This window comes from Anastrepha obliqua, chromosome 2 (genome assembly GCF_027943255.1).
Source record: "Anastrepha obliqua isolate idAnaObli1 chromosome 2, idAnaObli1_1.0, whole genome shotgun sequence".
NCBI lineage: Eukaryota > Metazoa > Arthropoda > Insecta > Diptera > Tephritidae > Anastrepha > Anastrepha obliqua.
In genome coordinates, this window is record NC_072893.1 from 30,268,108 (window position 1) to 30,292,740 (window position 24,633).

Below are 24,633 nucleotides of genomic sequence, written 5' to 3' on the forward strand. Positions count from 1 at the left end.
TCGGCACTAACAAACTGAATGGGGAAAATAAAAGGGAAGAGCAAAACTCTGTAAAATGCTGCCGCTTTCTGGTTGGCAAAGTATACGTGTGTACGTACGTACATATATTTACTGTACGTTTAACAGGTCAACCACTGTTGTCTGAGAAATCATCACGAGAGGAATGTTGATGGTGATATTTGCTGTTGGTACATTAGAAAAAGTACTTGAATGAAAATTTACTATTTTATGAATTGTTTAATTTTGGATTAGATATATAGCGGTAATCAGTTAGCAAATGACTTGTGCCTTGAGTTCATCTCCACTTATAAAAAGCGTTACTATCAGCTAATATAAGAAAAAAAAAACAAGTTAATCTCATCAATTTTTCGCAGTGTTTTAGCTAAACACTTCGTTCAAATAATATATTTATGTATGTATGTTCGCTTCTGGCTCCCAGGAAATCTCTTCGTTATAGAATCGATAGAATACCCTACATCGGCCAGACAGTGCTCATCACTTTGCTTCTCAATAGAATCGTCGACACTTACGTGTATGTATGTATATGTAATCCGCTGGCATAATGAATGCAAGTACGGAAAATCATTTACCAGTTTAATATAAAATGTGCCATTGGGTATTAATTGGGCACAACAAAGTAGCAAAGAAAATGAAATATAAGTAAAGAGAAATGAAATATATTAGGCGCGCAATTAAGTTCTCGCTGGTTTTTTTTTTGATGAAAATACATTTTTACCATTTCTAAAAAAATGATTACAAGTGAATCATTGAAAGTATTGCCCATCGCTGGCTATAACTTTTTCCTATCTTTCTGGTAGATCTCGTACACCGTCGCGTAAAACTGTTTATCTTTTGAGGCTATTCACGGATTAAGTCATTTTTTGACGTCTTCAAAAAACCTCTGCTGAGCGGACGCAAACACGAACTCCTCATAGGCGGGCAAAACATGAAAAATATGAGTGGAAAAACTTCTCGAATAAAGTGTAATTTTTCTCATTCATACCATTAGGTTGGTTTGCGCCGTGACTTTATGAAGGCCCACGAGAAAAACAATCTGTCTGTCCGGGTATTTGCCAGTAGTTAAGTTTCACTAAGGCGGCCGCCGTAGCCGAATGGGTTGGTGCGTGACTACTATTCGGAATTCACAGAGAGAACGTAGGTTCGAATCTCGGTGAAACACCAAAAATTAAGAAAAACATTTTTCTAATAGCGGTCGGCCCTCGGCAGGCAATGACAAGCCTCCGAGAGTATTTCAGCCATAAAAAAGCTCCTCAAAAAATTTCTGCTGTTCGGAGCAGGCTTGAAACTGTAGATCCTTTCATTTGTGGAACAACATCAAGACGCACACCACAAATAGGAGGAGGAGCTCGGCCAAACACCCAAAGAGGGTGTACGCGCCAAATATATATATATACATATATATAAGTTTCACTAATCAAGTCTTGCAAACAATAGATCAAAAATAATTAATTCAGTACATTTGGTAAAATGTCATCACTGAGCCTCTGTATGAAATTTTAAAAGGAGTTATTCTGATTTTCCTTATTAGGTTCAAAAGTGTAAAAACTCAAGTTGCGCTCGTTACCAAAAATAAAAAAATTATTCGGACAAAATGCATGTGTAAAATATTTAACAAAATCAAAAGAAAAACAAAAAAAAAAAGGATTGTCATGGCAATGATCAGATATATATCTTTTTCGAAACCGTTTTGAGTTTCAACTCATTTATTTAGAAAAGAAGCACATAAAATTAGTGGCAATTCCGTTTTGGTAGTTCAAATGTCAAAGTCGGTTTTGTTTACATTCTTATTGAAATTCGTGGAAAATTTAACCTTCAAGCAGTACACTTTTTTGTATTGGAAACAGATGTTGGAATGATGGCCTTGATTAACTTAATTGTCAAATCTGAATGTCACGGTTGCCTTAAGGTCCAACTGGTAATGCCATAGCATAGCCATAACACTAGAAATTAGCTGTTCTGATCGCAAGTACGAAGAGCTTTGCAACCGATTTTTGGTACTACTTCATAACGCCTTAATTATAAACATAACCGCAGTTACCTATTGAATTTTGGGTTTAGCCATACTTATAGGCAACACTGAAATAATTGACAAAGCCATCTGGATATTCCAGACAGAAAATTTGAAAAATTTTAGATGAGCAACAAAAAATGTATTGCTTTAATTTTAGTTTTTAGTCAGAAGTTTAATATTTTGATTTTTTCATTATTCATCTTTAAGTAATTAACAAATCAGACTATAGAGCAAAACAACTTAACTGCTTCTTAAAAATAATCAAATAAGGGGCTTCATTGCACTCATATAGGTCTCTAGTCAAAGGAGCAAATTTTAGAGGTAACTGTACTTTTGAATTCCTACAAAAAATACGGAAACGCTGGTATGGCCGGCGGAAGAGGAAAATTTCGAGTATTTCGGCTAGCGAACCATACCATTTCTCAACCTCAACAGATTTTCCAGTTGCGAAGGCTTGAAGAGATTTGAAAAATCGAGCAGAATTCGTAACGAATCGATCTTCTAGAGGTCGAATACTTTTTTGGAACATTTCTTTTGGCGTTGAAAACATATCGCACCCTAAATACAAAAGGGTCACAACTCAAAATGTGCCTTCTGCTGAAATATGAACGAGACGTTATCAATAAAACGGTCCGCGGATGACATATGGCAAAAATAAATTTTTTGTTTTTTGGTAGACCCGTTATAAGCTTACATGGCAAATTTCAGCGTGATATGTTACATAGTTTGTTTTCTGTGCTACTGTAAACAAGTCAAGCTCGAGTGTGGAAAATTTTGAGTTGTGACCCTTTTGTATTTAGGGTGCGATATGTCCTTCTTCTTGATTAAAGTCGTGGCGCTCCTCGATGCCAAATTTTCCCGAATTCTTGATGCATTTTTCCCATATTACGTCGAATTTCGATTCCCGAGAGTCAATCAGATAATATTTCACTGCCTCAACTTTTTGGTACGAATCATTGGCGCTATATTCAGAATTTCGTAAATCCTTGTTCAATATTTTGATTCTGTCAAAGAGTTCAATCATCATTTTGTTATTCAGATAAAAATTGACCTTTGTTTCAAGATTTCGAGTATTGGATCCAATACTCGGTGAATTTCGAGTATTGGGCACCCTATACTCACAACATATCTTTCGCCGGCCCTGAACACGGGGCAGATTGCTTATGGGAACTTCGGAAGATAATCTTTTCGAAACGGTAAGACAGTCCATGGAATTATTCAGAAGGCGAACTACAAAATTTAATGCTATTGTTGCGTATTCAACGTTAATATCAGGTTTTTATGGTAATGTCATGAGTAATCGACATAAGCAGCTATAATTTAGCTTTTAAGCGCGAAGTAATTTAGAAGAACAATGGTTTTGCGCAGGAGGTACAGCGTGATGTTTGATAGTTTTTCTTGATTCCACTTTTGTGTAACACTAAATATCATCTAACTTAAAACAAAACATAATAATGCCATTAAAAATAAACATATTTCTTAATTTTCGTATATCACTATACATTATCTAAATTAAAAAATATATATATTAATGCCATTAAAAAATATTAGCCCTAATTTTCCTAATTAATGTTATAAATTTTTGTTTTACTGAATGTCAACACACATACATATGTATACATACCTACATACTATTGTATATGTAGAATCCCAATAGTTAAAATAGCACAATATCTATAGGGTAAAATGCTATGTTAAATGCCGCCTAACTTGTGTACTTTCGTATTTGCCTATTCGTAGTAGTGTAAAGCAGGATAGAAATACATACAAAGCAAACAAGTCTACTCACATTTAAATGCTGGTGGATCAACGCTTTGCGAGCAACAGATACTCAACAAGAAGAAGACAACACTGAGAGAGTAGTTAAGCAGCTGCTGAAAAATCCACTGGCAACTAACAGAGCAGCAAACCAGCACTGTTAATAGTAGAACAGCTGACGAACAAAGTGGAATTGTGATAGAAATTTAGTGAACGCAATTTTCTTTTATTTGCTGTACTAATGATTAGTGAAACAAGTGTTAAATTTGTTGATTAAACTTTTTCAACAATGTTCAAGTGACGAACAGTTCCTAAATTTATTAAATGCGTGCTGTTGCAAAAAAGGGCTGAGCTTTCCTTTTCTACCACGATATATTTGCTTATAATGTCTAAGTGCGTGGACCGAATTTAAAAATTATAACACGCAAATGTAGTCACTATATCAGCCTTTTGATTTATATTACTTTTTATAAATTAAAATTAAGAATTAATAGCAATATTTAACGTTAAAAATGCACCTTTTTTGCATAAGCTTGAAAAAATGCCCTATTACAGACGCTTATTTCACTTAAATACAAACACAGAAAAGTAACGAATTCACTTATAAACACTCTTTATTAATTGAAGATTTGATTTAAAGCTATTTTCACTAAATAATACTACAAATTCTATTAGAATTTTATTATTACAAATGTTCTTCTAAACGTTTGTAATGCCGTGCAGAATAAATGTGAGGAGCGAACTGTCAAACAAACGATGAGAGAGAGAAGAACAAAGCGAAATGAGAAAACCCAGTCAACATAAAGGGAATAACTCTTATATTATTATCGCGCGATTTTTAGTCCAAATTTTCGCCTGCGGCGCTTTTTTGCTTTCAAATATACATATATATTACAAAAACAAATATTTTTACAAATACAGAAAATTTGGACTAAAAATCGCGCGATTTTTAGTCCAAATTTTCGACTGCGGCGCTTTTTTGCTTTCAAATATACATACATATTACAAAAACAAATATTTTTACAAATACTGAAAATTTGGAATAAAAATCGCGCGATTTTTAGTCCAAATTTTCGCCTGCGGCGCTTTTTTGCTTTCAAATATACATATATATTACAAAAACAAATATTTTTACAAATACAGAAAATTTGGAATAAAAATCGCGCGATTTTTAGTCCAAATTTTCGCCTGCGGCGCTTTTTTGCTTTCAAATATACATATATATTACAAAAACAAATATTTTTACAAATGCTGAAAATTTGGAATAAAAATCGCGCGATTTTTATTCCAAATTTTCGCCTACGGCGCATTTTTGCTTTCAAATATACATATATATTACAAAAACAAATATTTTTACAAGAGCTGAAAATTTGGAATAAAAATCGCCTAAATTTTCGCCATCGGCACTCATAACTTTTACGATAAAACAACGTTTTCATAAGTGCTATGAAATATAAAACCTAAGTTAAATGCTTGCTGGGTTGTCGACTGCTGTATTCTCTTCTCTTCAACTGTATTTCAGTACAAACTGCAAATGTGGTCGAAAAAAACCTAATTTTTAAACTTCTCCTGGGGGTTCTATAGGGACCCTAGGAGGTTGGGACTTTCACAGTTATAATGGTGTGACCTTGCTCTTTCTAATGGGCGTGGTGGGTGGTGCCACGCCCCCTCCCCCTCCGCCCCCCATTCAAATATATCGTGGTAGTAAAGGAAAGTTTTTCCCAAAAAAGAAACAAACACAAAAACAAAAGCGGGCGCATTTACAAACCTCACTGAAAAGCAGCTGATTGTTAGCGTACACGAGCGGGCACAACGTTTGCTGTTTGTATAGATTGTCTTCTTAATTTTGTGTTGTTATGGAATAGTGCAGCAAGTTGAATAAAAAACTTTAAAATGTTCAGCGTGCCTTTAACACGCGGCAGTTTTGGTAAGCTGCGTGCAATCTATCAATTGGCAGCCGCCACCCCATTAAGGAGCAGTGCGTCAGTTCGGCCACCGGTTGCATACTTTCATCTTAGCCACGCGAATGCGGCTAAACTTTTCATGGACAAGGAGAACAAGCACGCACACGATGTACTAGAGCAATCACTAAAACCATATAAAATTTTCCGTTTGGATGTAAACGCAACAGCTATTGACAATTTGCCTGAACCGCCAGAGCTGCCTGCGTTGGTGCTAACCTTAAAAACGGCTGATGCTACAATTGACGAACTCTTTGGTGCTTTCACTGCCTTGACACAATATTGCATACACACAAATACCCGCATCTCGGATGAGCGTTTCACGGAATTTTGTCAACATTTCTGTGATCAAAGTCATCAGCTAAGCGATGAACAGCTTTTGGCAACGCTGCGACAATTGGCGCAATTGCCAGAAGAGGTGTCCGTGCGTGAACCCAATTATATGCAATTGTGGAACAATTTAGATGTGGAGTGCTGTCGCCGCATTGAGCGTTGGAGCAGTGATGAGTTGTTGTTGGCATGTGATGCTTGGTACGCATTGAACTTGGCGCGCGTTTCGGAGTTCGTATGGGAGGCGTTGCGTAAGTTGGGACGCAAGATACGACGCATGCAACCCGAACAAATGGTACAAGCCATGTTCTACTGCAACATTTTGCGACGGGCTGTGTTCGAAATGTTTGAATTCGAAGTGAATTTGGCGCGCTGTGCCGACACTATGTCCTTGCAGGAGTTGGGTGTCATGTCGATGGGCTTCTTTAAGACAAAAACCCCCATACGAAATCCAAAACTGCTGGATCATCTGTATACGCGTTTAATGAGCGAAACACAAACTGTGGATGACATAACATTGGTGGCTATCTTGAAAGTGCTCCGTTATAGCAGCAAGCTGCCCCAGGTGTCGCAGATGATGCAGTTAATGGACGTCTTACAAGCACAAGTAGCGCGCATTTCACTAATGAGTTGCTTGCATTTGGCGCTCTTTGGCGTTGAGTTGCAGTGCTGTCATGATGGCGTTTTAGAACTGGTGCTGCAACGTTTCAACGCCGAAATAGAGCATGCACGCCTAAAGGATATGGAGCGCATATGCTTGGCCATTAGCGTATTCAATTATCGCAGTCCAAATGGTGTGGAACAGGAGTTATGTGCAAAAATTTTAGCCTTACTTGGCACGAAACTTGATGATATCATGAAGTATCCGCGTTGTTTTGCCGCTTGCGTGCATTATCTAACTTTGTGTGGCTATTATAATGAGGAAATGCTGACATCTGTGTTGGACAAGCGTTTTATAGATCACGCCTATGGCAAAAATATAACATTAGGGCGGGAGATCTTCAGTTTAGATTCTTTTGTGAAAATTAATTTGAAAGAATCTGGTTATGCGGGCAATCAATTGCCGGAGAAATCGCGTCGTTCAATGGGCAAAGTGCTGACGCAGTATATACCGGAGCGAAATACCAAATTTAGATTAAATCATACGGACCGTATTTTGTTGGAGATCAAGGAGACATGTGAACGCATACTGCGTCCTAATACGTTGAAGCATATTTTGCCACACTTTCAGCGCCCGGATGTGATTATTTGCTATGACAATAAAAATCGACAAGCGTTATCGCTTGCAAGCAGCTGCCCAGAGGATTACAGCGGTAGTTAATTGTGCATTTTTGTTTTATGGTAGAAAGTTAAAATTAAATTCACATCTTTTATTACAGGTGATATTTTGACGCGAACACTACTTTTGGGCGATTCGGACAGTCCGGAAGTGGACACAGTAGCTATCGTGATTGTGGGCTGGAATAATATGGTTAAGGAGAAGCAAAGATTCACGGGCTTATTTGAGATGAAGCTAAAACAGTTGCGCCTGCTCGGGCATAAACCTGTGCCGGTGAGTATTTAATGCATTTTTAGTAGAAAAAAACAGAATTAGATCTGATCCGTGGCTTTTTAGTAGAAAAACCACAATTTGTGGTGATTTGCGGCTTTTTAGTCGAAAAACTAAATTAGTTGTGATCTGCGGCTTTTTAGTAAAAAAACCAAAATTAGTGGTGATCTGCGACTTTTTAGTAAAAAAACCAAAATTAGTGGTGATCCGCGGCTTATTAGTAGAAAAACCACAATTGGTGTTGACCTGCGGCTATTAAGGGGCGCAACCGGTTTAGGAGGCCGAAATTTTGGTGTTTTTCGAGAATTTTTTGATTAAGGAAGGAATAATCAGAAATTTTTTAAACATGGAGCGTATTTTACTCATATTTTTAAGTATACTTTAAAATTCTTTCAAGCCATTTTCGCCGGAAATAGTGGCCTTAGAGCGTGTTGCCCATGGACGAATGTCATCCGAGTATCTTGCTGGTGGGCATTGCTGAAGTTGCAATTTTTTTTTTGTTTTTTTTTTTTGCTTTTTTTTTGCTTTTTCGTTAACAACCTGTTTCCTAAGAATATGAACCTAATTGTGATAAAATAATATTGAAAATTGCATATCTTTGAGGCGCTTGAACACAATGCAATTTTTTCATACCATATTTTTTCATCAATTTGGTTTAAAAAACATTTTTAATGATAATATTATCCCAGAATGAGGTTCATATGAATTAGGATTGAATAAAGAATATATATATACTAATATAATTGGCGCGTACACCCTTTTTGGGTGTTTGCCTGAGCTCCTCCTCCTATTTGTGGTGTGCGTTTTGATGTTGTTCCACAAATGGAGTGACCTACAGTTTCAAGCCGACTCCGAACAGCAGATATTTTTATGAGGAGCTTTTTCATGGCAGAAATACATTGGGAGGTTTGCCACTGCCTGCCGAGGGGCGAGCGCTATTAGAAAAATGTTTTTCTTAATTTTAGTGTTTTCACCGAGATTCGAACCGACGTTCTCTCTGTGATTTCCGAATGGTAGTCACGCACCAACCCATTCGGCTACGGCGGCCGCTGAATAAAGAATACTCCGAAAAAAATTTATAACGATTGGTCGATAACTTTTTGAGCTAGAGTGCCCATCAGTTGAAAAAAAGTATTTTCGAGAAAAACGTCGTTCTAACTAACGCGCGCTACGGTGCGGAACCGACGGGCAATCACTTAAGTGCTCATAGAATCGGGAATAATGCGAATTTCGCTTTAAAATTTTTACCACATATTCGTGAGTAGTTATACTAACAATTTATGCAATAAAAAAAGTCGATTTTTTCATAAGTTTAAACTGGTTTCTTCCCCCCTTAAAGAAAATTTTGATTTTATTTTTTTACAAATTTAAATTATTTTACATGGTGTTTTAAAATCGTGGAAAATTGTCAAAAATATTAGGTCTGTTCATGTAAAAATTATCCAATAACTTGCCAGTCACTTAATTTCCGAGAGTTCTCTCTCAAATAAAAATTAAAAAAAGTATATCGCACCCTAAATACAAAAGGGTCACAACTCAAAATTTTCCAAAACTGAGTTTTTTGCATAAATTAATTCAGAGTACACATTTCTAACTGCTGCAAATATTTCGTTCACATAACTATCTTCTTTAACTGGAAAAATACAGTTATGTCTATTTTTATGTCAAGTGTGTTGCTTTTGCACGATCAACTAAAGAGAATTATTTTTAGTTGCGTTAATGGGCTCAAGAACAGCTGATTACTTTTATTACACATAAAGAGTTTTATTTTGAGTTCTGCCTCTATAACTGTAAAAAATGATAAATTTTGTGGTATATTATTTTGCATTGTGCCTCTTTAGTTGTGAAAAGTGAGTTCAATTAGGTTAGGAAACTTATAAAATTAAAACATTTTATCAGTTAAAAAGGCACAACTTAAGATAATATCACTAGTTAATCGAAAAAAATTCAGTTAAAGAGTCATACATCAAAATTTTGTTTCATTTTCGCAAACATAATATAAAATTGAAAAAAATATAGTAGAACCTTCTTCAATGTTGTATATTTTCATGATGGAACAATATTTTCTTTAAATATTACAATAATTTTTACATAAAACGTTTTTCGTCTCTCCTGAAAATCTTAGTATTTTGAGTTGTGACCCTTTTGTATTTAGGGTGCGATATGAACGCAAAACCTGTAACAATTTGCAAGTTTTACGAACAGCTGAATAAATTGTTTGCAGGAAAAATCACAAAAATTAAAAAAAATTTCACTTGAACTACCTCTGTTTAAATTAAAGCAAAAATAAAGCAAAATAACGAGCTTCGGAATCACTTGATTTCATTTTGTCCACAATAATTTTTCCATTTAATCTTCCCAGTGTACAAAAAAGGAGACAAGAGAGTATGTGAAAATGATCGTGTGTATCAGTGTGGATTCCGCAAGGGAAAATCCACAATCGACCAGTGCTTTGTCCTCAGTCAAATCTTTGAAAAACACCACGAATATGAAAAGGATATTCACTGCCTTTTTAGTAGATTTCAAACAAGCGTTTGATAGCGTCAGGAGAGATACAATTTTTTACGTACTGCTTAGCCTAGGAATTCCAGCAAAACTTATAAGGCTAATCATCGTTACGCTCCCTGATACAAAAGCAAAAGTAATCATCCAAGGGAAGCTCACAGAGTCATTCGCAATTGAATCTGATGTCAAACAAGGTGATGCACTATCCTCTGCCATATTCAATTTGATGCTGCATTTTGTTATAAAAGAAGTCAACAAAGGTGGTACATTACTAATTAAAACAACGCAAATATGTGCCTATGCAGACGATATCGCCATTCTTTCGAGGAACATGAACGACTCAAATGAAACCTTTTTAAAAATTGACAAAATTGCCAACGATATTGGCCCCTCGTTAACGAGTGTAAAACGAAATATGTACTTGCTGAAATCAAGACGGCACACAAATGCACAGAAACTTCATGTAGGTGCATATGTACTTTTGAAGCCAACGGACCAATTAAAAATGAAGATGGCAGCTACAGAATTAGGTACAACTGGGAATTGAACGAATTTATCCAAGACGAGACAGCTGTGCGTTTTGTAAAGGCGCAGCGTATGCGGTGGCTAGGTCTCGTGGTCCGTATGCCTGCTGAATCCGCTGTAAGGAAAGCCATGACTGGCAAGATAATTCGTGCGTAGGCGAAGGGAAGACCGAGAAACCGATGGATAGACGCAGTAGGAAGCGATCTCATAGCAATGGGAATTCGCAACTACGAAGGAAAAGCAAGCGATAGCACACTTTGGAGGAGTTTTGTGAAGGAAGCTTTGATGCACACCCCGCGTTGTAATGCTGTGAATGAATGAATGAATGAATTTTTCCATTTCATCATCGCTGTCAGATGAAGAACATTCCAGTAGCAATTGCGATTCGCAAATTTCAATTCGTGTTTACTTTTACTTTGCGATCAGCTGTTTTTCTTACTTACGAATTCTTACAAGCAAAAGTTTATTCGGGTAAAAACTTGCAACTTCCCCTCAAAATGAAATGCCATTTTGCTCTCTCACTTTTCCCTGCTTTGCAAGCTTTTTGGGTACATGAAGTGCAAGCAAAAAACACAAAAGATTTGTATTTCGGCTACTGCAGCAACGGTGCCTCAAATAAACTATATAAATTTGATCTAAAATATAGGGTGGGCCATGTAAAATTTGCTTTTTGAATCGGCTATAAAAAAAAACTAATCAATATTTTTTCAAACTTTTTTTTTTATTTTGAAGATTGAATATTGTCATTTATGAATAAAAAATAATATCGTTGAAATGACTGCCACGACTGGCTTTACAGTAGGCCATTCGATTAACCCAATTTTGAAGCACATTTTCGATTGTTTGCGCTCCAATTTCATGAATGGCAACTTCGATTTCGTGTTTTAAGGCATCAATCGTCTCTGGATGGTTCGCATAGCATTTGTCCTTAACGGCTCTCCACAAAAAATAGTCCAACGGGCTTAAATCACAGCTCCGAGGCGGCCAATTGATATCGGAATTTCGACTGATTATTCGGTTTTCAAAAACGGTAGCCAAAAGTTCGAGTGTAACTTTGGCAGTGTGACAAATTGCACCGTCCTGTTGAAACCAAATGTCGTCCATGTCATCCTCTTCAATTTTTGGAAAGAAAAACTCGTTGAGCATGTCACGGTAATACTCGCCATTTACTGTAACCGCGGAAGAAGAAGAAGACTCACCACTTTGGAAATAGGTTTTCAATATTTCCCAATTTTGTTCAAGCGTATAGCGTCCCATTTCGTAAATTTCAAACCTTTAAGTAAATAATGAACACATTTGACATGTCATTTGTGTTACCATTCTCAAAAAATAGGTGGCGCAAAAAGCAAACGCTATATGGCCCACCCTGTATATTTAATTACATTCTCCATTTCAAACACGATTTTTATTTAAATCTAAAATTTTTACTCAAATCGCTAATTTTAATTAGTGTTTATTTTTACTTTGCGATCAGCTGCTTGTTTCGCAAGTTCCCCTCAAAATGAAATGCCATTTTGCTCTCTCACTTTCCCCTACTTTGCAAGTTTTTTGGATACATGAACAGCAAAACTTGATAGTTTGTTACAAATTACTTGCTTCATTAGCAGACCTATTGTTATATGGGGGTATATATGTATGTATGCGAAAATGTATGCAAGTTTTTGCTTCAACTTTCATAGTCTCACCAATGATGTCTACTTCCTGATAAAACAGTAAAACTGTTTACATTCTTGTCAATATTTATTTTTTCTAAGCAGATTTTAAAATGCCTGTTGTTCTTACGAATTCTTAACTTAAACTAACATATGTACACGCATACATAAAGCCATACTAGTTTAAAATTATACATTCAGTTATTTTGTTACGCTTCATAAACAAAAATTACACTTAACTGAGTTTTACTTAAAATTAACGTTTAATATTTCTTACATCTACTTAAATATTGCAGATATATTGGCACGAATGGCGCGCACTAGAGACCCCAATCGACCGTCAGCAATTCCTGAGAAGAAAATTAGCAAATGCCATTAATTATTAGCATTAAATGTACAAATAAGTATCTCAAAGTTAGTTAGCAAATTTTGTACCTAAGTAAAGTAATTCACACCGAATTATAATGGAAACTATTTCTGGTCCTTCTATACATTTAATGCATCGAATTTTTTGTGCAGCGTCTTTTTCGTATATTCATACACTACAAAGAGTGTGGCAGTTGCTGGAATGGTACGCAGCACTGAGGGTAGCAGCCCATTATAGAGCGCCATTATGCCTTCTTTGCGTAAAATATCAAGTCCCACTGACATCATGCCGCGATTCAAATTTTGCACCTGTATACGACTCTTAATTACATCGGCGGGGAAGATCATTGTCCATAGCATGACGCCGCCTACGGCGCCGGCAATCATTGTATTAAGTGGACCAATATCGTCCTTTGACTGACCGGGTCTGAAAAGGAAATTCGTTATTTTTTTTTTTTTAACTAGCAATTACACAGATTTATATGAATATTATACTTACTTCGCCAGCAATTCACGTGTCGCCTCATAGCTGCCAAAGAAGAAAAAGTAGCCGGGCATTTCGCGCATAAAAGTCGGCGTGAGACCGCGAAAGAAGCCGGGAATACCTAACGTAGCGCGCCGAAGCAAAAATATATGGTAAATTTACGCTTATTGGTTATTTGTATTATAACTCACCCTCTGCTTTGTAGATCATTCTAGTTAATTTCCATGGCGTCATGTGTTCATTTGCTGGTACTCCAGGACAACATTCAGCTGACTAAAAATAAGTTTAATACACTTAATTTAATATTTAGATTAGAAAATAATGGCGATTTGCTCATTGACATACCTCGCGTAACGCCTGTAATTTACACTTCACCAACTCCGTCGGACACAGCGCGAATGTGGAGAAGAATGCCGCAAAGAAACCGGCAAACGCATTTTCTGTTGTATTCAATTGGTTGGTGTGTTGTTTTCCCACAAGACATGCGACAAACGATTGACAACCACCATACGCCGCAAATAGAACTGAATTCTCAGCAACATTAGCTACGACAGCGGGCACGCTGCCCGCATACAGACCATGAACGATGCCGTCCTTTTTGTAGGTATTCACAAAGCAATCGAACATATTTTTGTAGAGGAATGGAAAGGTTTGTTGCTTCACCTTGACAGTGTCCAGTGGCTGGGAGACATATACTTGCGCCGCACCACCTTAAGGAAAAGGAAAGAAAAAATTTATAAATGAAATAGAAATAACTGAAATTAAAATCATTTGAAAAAAAGCAAAGGAGAGCTCAGTATCCGGACAATTGACGTGTCAACAACTAAAGGGTTTTCCAATAAGAGGTGTTATTTTGATATTCAAAGAATGGTTTCGTTGCTTGTGTGGCACGTAGCGCCGTCTTGTTGAAAATAAACGTTGTCCATACAGCCATAAAAAATCGTGAATCACTTCTCGATAGCGCAATCCATTCACCGTAACTGTTGCTCCAGCTTCATTTTCGAAAAAGTAAGGTCCATCCGCAAACTGTGCTTTGAGGGTTGTGCTAGGGCTATCTTTCCGAGCAGGCAAGATTGGAAAGAGGGGAGAGTCGGTACGGATATAGATACCTCTGTTTTCATTGACGGATCCAAAATGGCGTGTGGAGTGGGAGCTGGGGTTTTCTCTAAATCAGCCAGCATTTCGGTCTCCTTTAAACTGCCGGAAACAAGCAGTGTTTTTCAAGCAGAGATCTTTGCGATCCTGCAGGCATGCAGAATGCTTCGGGATCGCTGTTGAGAGGGAGACATTAATATTTTTTCCGATAGTCAAGCTGCGATCAAGGCCCTGTCGTCGGCGTATTGCAGTTCTCTTCTGGTGAACTCCTGTAAGGAGGAACTCAAACGTCTCGAACGTGCAGGAAACATTTCCCTTATCTGGGTTCCTGGTCACAGGAATATAGAGGGAAATGAAATTGTCGGTGAGCTTGCCAAAAAGAGGTTGACAGAACTGGTTCCAGCTGTCTCCTTCTAAGACATCGGTGTCCCCTTGATCGTCGTTAAAGGAAAACTACACAATTTCTTTCTAGAAAAAGCGCAAGACAGATGGAGGTCTGTCCCATCGTGTGCTATTTCGAAAACACTACGGCCTCAATACGATAGAAACAGAACGCTTAAGGTGATGGGAATCCCCCGCCATTTAATTTCCAAACTCATAGCGGTGTTCACTGGGTGATCGGTACTCATGCGGAGAAGCTTGGAATTTCGTACAACCCCTATTGCAGGAGCTGTGGGGATCCTGCGGAGAAAGAGACTGTGGATCACTTTCTTTGCAAATGTCCGGTTCTGGCGGCTAGGCGCTTGAGATTCCTTAGCGTGCCCTTTGGGGATGGCTTGAAGAAATTCTCCAGTCTCACTACATCAACAGCACGGGCGGTTTTTTCTCTTAATCTTTTCACAGGTGGTGGTCCATATTATGGTATCAAAACGGCACGTAAGTGCTACTTGTAGTGTATCTGGGGTACTCTTGCCATCTTACCTACCTACCTACCTAAGTTCCAATGACTTCGCCGGACCATAAACCGCACCAAACAGACACATGTTGAGGATAGAGAGGCTTTTCAACAATAACTCTTGGATTTGCTGAGCCCCAGATCCGACAATTTTGCTTTTTGACGAAGCTACGGAGATGGAAATGGGTCTCATCACTCAAGATGATTTTTCGATGGAATTCCGGATCATTTTCATGCATTTCAACGACCCAATCAGCAAAGACACGACGTTGTTGATGATCGGCCGGTTTGAGTTCTTGTGTAAACTGGAGTTTGTAAGCCTTAACCCTTTCGGTCCGAACGGGACTTATATGTCCCGGCAATGTTTGAAGATACCTACAATTTTGATGGGTCAAAGGACTTTTATTTCACCCATTGCAACTATTAAACATATAAAATAATTTGTATTTCCGTTAGCGGCTTTCCGTACCGAAAGGGTTAAGACCTAGATCTTTATGCAGTATACGGTGTCATGACGTTTGTGGAATGCCTAGTTCCAAAGAACAACGAGGAATGGAGAAACCTGGGGTTTCTTCAACACTTTCGACTACAACAGCAATATTTACGGCTGTTCTTGAACGACGTGCACGGGTTTTATTCTTCACATCACTAACTTGTCCCAAAATCTCGAATTTTTTTTCACCAATTTCTGTATTGCGGTCCGACAAGGTGCTTCACAATGACCCAAAAATGTTCGAGTTTTACGAACCGTCTCTGCCAAATTTTCACCATTTTTATAGTGAATTTTAATCATTTCAATGCGTTGTTTAAGCGTGTATCGTTCCATTTTTATTAATGGCGTAGTTTCTATTTGTCAAATATCAGAAAATGACAGCTTCAAAAGTGACATCTACCGAAATAGCGGGCTATTCAAAATAACACTTGCTATTGGAAAACCCTTTATTTTATGTTAAGGCGGTTCTACGCTACTGGAATGATTTGGGTGTATATCCGGCTTGCCACTCCAGCAGCTTCCCCAAACATTAATGGGAAATGTTTATGCTATTACAAGAACAATAACTATTTTATATATTCAGTAAATGTAAGTAAGCGGCCGCCGTAGCCGAATCGCTTGGTGCGTGACTAGCATTCGGGCGTGTGTAAATTCGAATCTTCGTGCATGAAATGGCAAAATGATAGAAAAAGCTTTTTTTTAAATAGCGGTCGGCCTTCGGCAGACAATGGCAAACCACCGAGTGTATTTCTACCATGAAAAAGCTCCTCATAAAAATATCTGCCGATCGGAGTAAGCTTGAAACTGTAGGTCCCTCCATTTGTGGAACAACATCAAGACGCACGCCACAAATAGGAGTAATAACAGGGCCCAACACCTAACACAAGTGTACACGCCAATTATTTATTTATTTATTTAAATGTATAGTAATATTTTAGCCTTTGCCATAAATAATTTTTTTGATTAGCGGCGAATATGCAATAAAGATACTCGTAGACAAAGTCCTTGTCGAGATGCCAAAACAAAAACAACCATTTGAATTATTTACACACGACATTTGAGGTACTTAGCATGGCGAAAAAAATCTAATTTTGCGATAATTTGTTAATCAGCAATTGATTTATAGCGGTTTTTACGCATGTGAAGATTTCTATGGCAAAGATTTGGTACATTTTACCCACGTGTTCTCTAGTAATGGGCTACTCATGATGGCACTTTTCTCATCCAATTAAAAATATATTTTTGTTGCGCTGTGTAATTATCTTTTATCGAATTTTATATATATTTTTCAAAGTTTCTTGAATGGCACACACACATTTAACTCAATTGATAAGCTTGGGGGTCTGGCACTGTTATCACCACACACATTAAATGCATGTATGTATGTATGTATGTTCATATATTATAAGGCAGCTAAACTCTGCAAAGATGATTTAATAAGCGAGTAACCAATTTCCATTTCACTTCATGACACTTTTTTGCATCATTCATTCATTCATTCACGCGCCCGATACACACGAAGCGACATACAAATACGCTGTATAAGTACAACCACACATACTTGCGTAGGTGTATGCAGGTATGTTCATGTTTTTATTCAAGTCAAAAGCGCTTCTACACGTGCCTTTGCTACACTTCTGTATATATATTTTCATTTACATATGTATGTATATACATATACACATACACTTTTTTGGGTTTCTACATGCTGTTGCCGACTTACCCAGTGATCCCGCCACAAATTCAACAATTCGACTCCGTACAACACTTGGTGGCGTTGGCGGTCCTGATTCGTTATTCTCCCAAAACATTGCTGCTCGATATTCCTTCGCTTATAATTAGATGATGAGTATCATAAAAAAACACTTGCTTTCACATCCAATTGTAACAACAGTTAAGTCGCTCTATAGTTATCGGTGGCTCAAATTTTTCCGCACGCCCATTTATCAACTACTTGAATCAACTTTGGAGAACTGACAGCGTCTGCGCTGTCTCAACTAAATAAATATCTATCTCGCCACTTAAGACTGATCAGCTGCGCTTAAGTGTGACTGCCACTTGGTGTTTGCTGTGGAATACTGCGCTGCCGCTGACCCGACTCGTATGCTGCTCGCGCGCAGTTGTTGTTGATTTCTTATCAATGAGAGCGCAAAGCGAAAACACAAAATGTTCTGTTGGCTCTCTGTTCCCCTGCGTCAGTTGCTCTTTCGCCGTTTCTTGTATGTGTGCACATACATTTGCACTCGTACTCGTTTAATGTGGCAATGCGGTTGCTCTTTCGCGCCTTCAATGCTATGTTATCAAAATTTATTAGTTATTGAAATTATTTTAGTTTTATTGCAATTTTTAGATTTTTGTCTAAATTTTTCATTTTTCTAATCTAAACTTTCAACTGATAAAAGCGGGGAGTGAAATTCGTATCGCTGCTAATACAATTCACATAAAGTTTATATTTGCTTAAGTTCATAGTTGTTTTTGTATATTGACTTGATTGGTTGATACAGTTGGGTAAACAGAAATTCAAAAATAAATTAGCTATGTACGTTACTTTTGGTGCGAAATAAGAGAGGTGACAGTTCAAAAAGCGAGTTTCTGCCAAACTTGAAGGAAATATTTTTAAATAGAATGAAAAAAAAACTGAATGTATTTATAGGGTGTTACAATATGTAATACTATAATAATGTAATAATGCTACGTCTGAAAAGCGAATGATGCGCGAATGATTGTTCAGAGTTAATATAAAAAAAATTATTTTCGATTTTTGTTTTTGGTATTCAGAAAAATCACAGCATTGGTTCTACATTGTTCTTAAAAATTTACAAATTTTCAATGTTGTTGTTTTTCTACCGACTTGTACCTAATTTTTTGGTATCCTTTATTTTGGATTTGAGAAAAAATTAATTAATTTAATAGAATATTAGGATGGGATAGGACTTCACTAACAATTTTATAGAACCTGCCAAAACGACCTGAGTGATTTTAGACGTTTTAACAAAGTAACTAGTTTTTATATTTTTTATTCAAATTGCACCCAATTATAAGCAGCATAAATAGTGAACAACCGAACATCGAATTTTAAGGCCAAACCGAACCGAGCTTTGGCTAGTTTCGGCCGAAGCCGTGCCAAAACCGAACCGAACATATTAAAGGGCCCAAATAATAAGCCCCAAGCGCCTAAGTCTCAACCACATTTATTTCAGCTCTGGACAATATGTACACACATACATATGCTTGTAAAAATAAATAAAATTTTTAAGTGTGTAAATGTAAGAATTATTTAATACTCACAGTTGCATAATTTTATATTTTAGGGAAAAACATCAGCTGATCATTTTAGATCTTCTTGTTGTAGAAGTTCAGCACGGCCTGCCACTACGGTGTAGTCTAAGGACGATAAATTAGCACGTTTGGCCTTCAGCTATGGTGACAAACGAAATTGAGCGAGTAACTTCGGCTGCCACGCCACCGCGACCTCAGCAGCAGCAGAATTCTGCGCACTCGTCCAATCACAAGAATGATAGATTACCAGGTTTGGCTGTGGTGAAAATAATTGAGAAGGTATGACCAATAACAGACCATTAACAGGCTCTCAGCGAATTTGAGAGAATCAGGGTTGACGTAACAGGGGATGTGTTTACAAAAACACTTAGATTGTATTAGTGATATACGAAAAAAATCAACACAATATTACTTTTGTGGACAAGTGTGCGAATATGTGTGAAATTATCGTGCAGATTTCGTCGGGCGTGATACGAGTGATATACGAAAAAATATCAACACTGTCTTCGCTCATGTTACTTCGTAGAAATCTGAATAACGACTGATTGGAGGAGTGTGTGAAATGATTGTATAGAATTCGGCTGGTGATAAGATTGCCTTATGGTGCTCACACTCACCGACGTTAGCATATGGTCCGTGGTAGCTGTCACGATCAAACTTCTTACAGCGCCATGTAAATGAAAACTCATCGTGTTCTTCCGACGGTACTGTGCATTTGTGTAAAATGAAAATTTTAGATTTTTCCGTGAATCCGTGTCAGCTAATTGCTCATCCCCTGTGACGTGGCAGCCCAAGTTTCCTTCACAATTTTGTTTTTCACCATAGTTATGGGCCAAACCTTGTAAATCTATCACCCTTGAGGTCTGGCCAATCTCTTAGGGAAAATTGTGCGAGCAACTTCGGTTGCCACGTCGCTGGGTACCCGGAAGCAGAATTCTGTACGTATTCACGCACTTGCCCAATCAGTCGATTTTCAGAAGGCAACGAAGCCACATGAGCGAAGCCTGTGTTTTTTTCGTAGATCACTATCACAATCTCAATTTTTTCGTATACAAAATGCTGTCATGATCCGATGGCGTCAACTGATCCCTTCAATTTCGCTGAGAGCCAGTTAATGGTCTGATCTTGGCCACACCTTTTGAACCATGGTCCGTATTAACCAACGCAATCTCAGCTTTTTCATAAACAAACCGCTTTTATGACCTCGGTGGCATCAGCAAATCAGTTGATTCTGTCAAATTTGCTGAGAACTGGTTAACGTCCTAATATTGGTCACACCATCTGAATTTTTTTCACCATGGGTGTAGTTACCAATTGTTATCGTCTATCTCATCTAACGGTATGCCCACGAAATAGGCTGTTTCGACGGGTTGGGTCCAAAGATAACCCCCAGGTGGTAAAGAGGGCCGCCATGGCATTTAGTGGCAGATTTATCGCCGTGAAAAAGCAAAAAACGCTGGTGAGATAATGTTTCATTTTGCCACACAAACCAGCTATGTCATTGCCGGACACCATTATCGAACAATCACCAGCATAGGTGACCAATGAATCTTCCTTTGGTGGTTGAGGAAGCTTCGAAATGTAGAAGTTGAAAAGCAAGGTTGAAAGGCACTCCTTGTTCCACTGTTTTGAGCTTTGGTCTCGGAAGAGGGCAGACGATTGCGGCGCCCGTCTTCGATTTCGGCGAGAGGGTCGACTGATGGATAGATATTACTTAGTAGCGTTGAATGGCTGACTGTATCGAAAGTCTTCGACAGGTCTAACACTTTTAGGACAATCCTCTTGCAGGGGTGGTTTTGGTTTAGCCCACGAGTAGCCTGCGTATTTATGGCGGTTAGTGTAGTGGTGGTACTGTGCACTCTACGGAAGCTGAATGTTAATTTGTAGCTGGAGTCAGGTGTTTCGTAAAGAGCGGGAGTAAGCTGGCCTCAAGTGTCTTACTTATTGCGGAAAGGAGTGTTATTGGATGGTAAGACTCCACTTGATCAGCGGGTTTCCCAGGCTTCAGTAGTGGGACCACTCTCTCTATTTTCGACTTGTTAGAACGAGAGGGGCCAAGAACAAATTGAAGGCCCCTGTGAGAGAGATATGTTACTTCCGTCGGACACAAATTTTTCAATATCAGCTGTTGATACCGTTTGGTTAATAGTTTTGGAAGCTGTAGCTTTCCTGATGGCTACCTGCCTTTCATTGCTGGAGAAAGTAAGCGGTGTATAGTTATTCGGCAGTTTGTGTAGTCCCCTGGTATAACGACGCTTGAACCTGTCGACCAAGCAATAAATTGCAATTTAAAAAATACCGGCTAAATCAGCTCGCGCATATCTTTGGGCCCGCCGAGGTATAGCGGCCAAAAGTGATTGCCACCCTGTCGTTGTGCATCATCGGGTTCCACATGAGCCTTACGGTGGACCAGAGCTTATTCACACCAGATGTAAAGTTGCACTTCTTCAAGTGCTCAGTCCATTTAGTCCACTTGTGTTGGATAACCAGTTGCCGAATCATTTTAAATTGAGATCCTTTATTGGTGGTCGCGTTCGTTTGTTGGAACAGCTGTTTCATATCGGTTGCATGTTCCGGATCCTTCTAGATGGGATGAGGCGAGCAGGAGCAGCAATGATCAGCTTGCGGAATGTACGTTCGCCTACGGGCACATCAGTGGAAATGGGAACAGCGGCAAAGGTATCCTTATTGAATTCTGCATTTAATATAGGAACGGAGGTACGTGGAAGTAAAATCGACGGGGTTTTCAATCGAGACGATAATGGATAAATGGTCACATGCAAGAGATAGCATAGGTTGCCAAGTTATGCTATAAATCCGACCAGTGCTAGCAATTGTTAGGTCAGATGAGCTGCTTCTGTTATCCACCATTCTGGGGGTGGCATCGTCGATTACCGTTGTCATGTCTGGCTGTCATTGGTGCATTCTCGAGAACGGAGTTTACAGTTTGATTGTCTACTCAGTTTAGCTGTAATGTTGCGAGCTCACTCCGGATGAGGTGAATCGGAGTCGGTTGAGTGTGCCTCTTGGGTACTGACAAGGATGATAGATTTACCAGGTTTGGCCATTAACTATGATGGAAAACAAAATTGTACGAGCAACTTCGATGTTATAGGAGTACTCGGCAGCCGAATTCTACCAACACATTTTACACATATGAACCCACTCGTCCAATCAGTCGTTGTTTACACGGCAACGAAGTAGTTCGAACGAATACTGTGTTGGTTTTTTTCGCGTATCACCAACACAATCTCAATTTGTTTGTGAACGTATCCCCTGTTTCGTCAGCCAATCAGCGGATTCCTTCAAATTCGCTGAGCGCCGGTTAACGGTCTGGGCTTTTCACCGATAGGAATTCTTTCTTTGCTCACTGCTACTCTCCAGCAAATAAAATTCATCAACATTTTTACTCCATATGTAATTTAGGTTTATTTTTTTGTATTTATTTATACGCTTGTTATTGTTTGTGGTATATAATGTATTAAATGTAATATTTAATTAATTATGTTTATGTATATATATATATATATATATTTATATATGTATATGTTGTTTTTAGTTTGCTTTTGTTTTTGTTTTTGCTCTTTGATAAGTAATTTACACGAAATGCTAACCATAAGATAATCTGCAAATTCTTATATTTTCTAATTACGATTATTACTTAACTTCACTCTAATATTTATATGTTTGTATATGCATGTAAGTGTGGGTGTGTAGGAAAGTGCGGATGTGTAAGTGTTAATAATAATGGATGGGAGACCTTAAGTGACAAGTAAATAAATTTACATACAAAATCAGCAGCATTTCGTCTGCTACAATTCACAAAATCCTACATCCGACATCGACAGTTATTTGCTGTACTCTTTCAATGCGATCTCTCCTCCTATACCAGCTGGATATTTAGCCAAAAATCCTGGTAATATGTGTGTGAATGTATGTGTGCCCATACATATGTATATAATTTTTTTCTGTTGGAAAGACAGCTCCTTTTCGTTTGTTTTTCACTTTGTATACAGCTTGAGATGAGTTTCCTGATGTGCGGTATTTCTTATACTTTTTATTTTAAGTTACTTATATAGATTTTTCCTCATTATTTGAATAATTTGTTTGATGCTATAATGCATTACATTTCTTGGTATTAAATTAATATTATTATTTTCTTTAATACATACACATTTTTTAATGATATTATATGTATGTATGCGTATGGATTTGTGTAGCAAATATTTATTTTAACTTTTCTAATATTTTCATTTGCATTACTTAGCGAACACTCATGCACGTATGTAGGTGCGTATGTATGTACATGTCTGTATACGCTTTGAAGGCAGTACAAAAGAGTACAAAAGAGCAAAATGCGGAAAAGTTATAATAATTAAGTAAATTAAGAAAATATAAAAAATGAACATTAAATAAAACTCAAATAAAATATAAAAATAAAAAAAGTAAAAAAATAAAATTAAAATTAAATAAATTATGATATAAGATAAAAAGAAAATTAAGTAAAATTAAAGGAAAAAATTAAAAAGAAAATTAAATGGGATTATAATAAGAAAACAAAAATTGATTTTGAAATAAAATAAAAAATAAACCAAAATAAAATAAAAATAAAAATAAAAAAAAGTGAAAAAAAGTGAAAAAATGAAATAAAATATAACAAAAATGAAAATAAAACTGAAATAAACTAAAATAAAGTAAAATAAAAGAAAATTAAATGAGATTATAATAACAAAACAAAAATTATTTTTAAAATAAATAACAAATAAACTAAAATAAAATATAAAAAAATTAAATAAAAAATAATACTAAATGAAATAAAATAAAAAATAAAACTAAAATAAAATGAAATAAAATAAAGAATGAAATAAGATCAAATAAAATAATAAAAAATAAATTAAGAAATAAAATAAAGTAAAAAGAGTATCTAAAAAAGGGGGAAAAAATAATAGAATAAAGTAAAATAAAATTAAAATGAAAATGCAACTGAAATAAAATAAATTTTGAAATAAGATTAAAAAAATGAAATAAAGTACAATAAAAAAATTAAAAAAATGAATTAAAGTAAAAAATGAAAATAAAACTTAAATGAACCAAAATAAAGTATAACAAAAGAAAAATTAAATGAGGTTACAATAAGAAAAAAAATTATTTTAAAACGAAATAAAAAATTAAAAATAAACTAAAAAAATTAAATAAAAAGTAACATTAAATGAAATAAGGTGAAATAAAATAAAAAAATAAAGCTAAAATAAAACGAAATAAAATTAAGAATGAAGTAAGATCAAATAGAATAATAAAAAAATAAATTAAAAAATAGGATAAAACAAATTAAAATAAAATAAAATAAAGCAAAATAATAGTTTGAAGATTTTTTAATAAAAAAATTTGAGAAGACTGTTGAAATATATAACAATAAAACCTGAAAGTTTCGTTTCAATCGAACATTTCTTTCCTTCCAAAAAAAAATCCACGAAAAAATCGATTTTTTGAAGCCTCTAAAGCAGGCTCCCCCTTAAGCATTAGCAACCGTGTGGGCGTAGAACTTGGACTACGCTCCACACTTGGACTACGAGCACAATCCCTTGAAAATTTTATCCAGGATGTGTAATCTCCGGCAATAGCCGAGATGGATCCAAAGCACCACTTTCGCTTCGTTATCTCTTAGAGCAGCTCGATTGGAGCTTGAGTGAAAATTATTTAATCTCTGTT

At 36.8% G+C, this 24,633-nt stretch overlaps 2 protein-coding genes across 2 annotated transcripts; one reads left to right on the forward strand and one right to left on the reverse strand.

Moving 5' to 3' along the window:
* The first annotated feature begins 5,514 nt into the window (after positions 1–5,514).
* LOC129237541 (FAST kinase domain-containing protein 5, mitochondrial) lies at positions 5,515–12,810 on the forward strand. Its single transcript, XM_054872354.1, has 3 exons — positions 5,515–7,394; positions 7,461–7,633; positions 12,609–12,810. Exons 1-3 carry the CDS (start codon positions 5,684–5,686, stop codon positions 12,696–12,698), a joined length of 1,974 nt encoding a protein of 657 aa, XP_054728329.1. The 5' UTR covers positions 5,515–5,683; the 3' UTR covers positions 12,699–12,810.
* LOC129237542 (mitochondrial ornithine transporter 2) lies at positions 12,382–17,981 on the reverse strand. The gene is made up of 6 exons (XM_054872355.1): positions 17,369–17,981; positions 13,508–13,872; positions 13,354–13,435; positions 13,178–13,283; positions 12,748–13,105; positions 12,382–12,662 (listed from the first exon to the last, which is right to left on the reverse strand). The coding sequence occupies exons 1-5, from the start codon at positions 17,454–17,456 to the stop codon at positions 12,799–12,801; spliced, it is 948 nt and encodes a 315-aa protein (XP_054728330.1). The 5' UTR covers positions 17,457–17,981; the 3' UTR covers positions 12,382–12,662; positions 12,748–12,798.
* Positions 17,982–24,633: the final 6,652 nt, after the last annotated feature.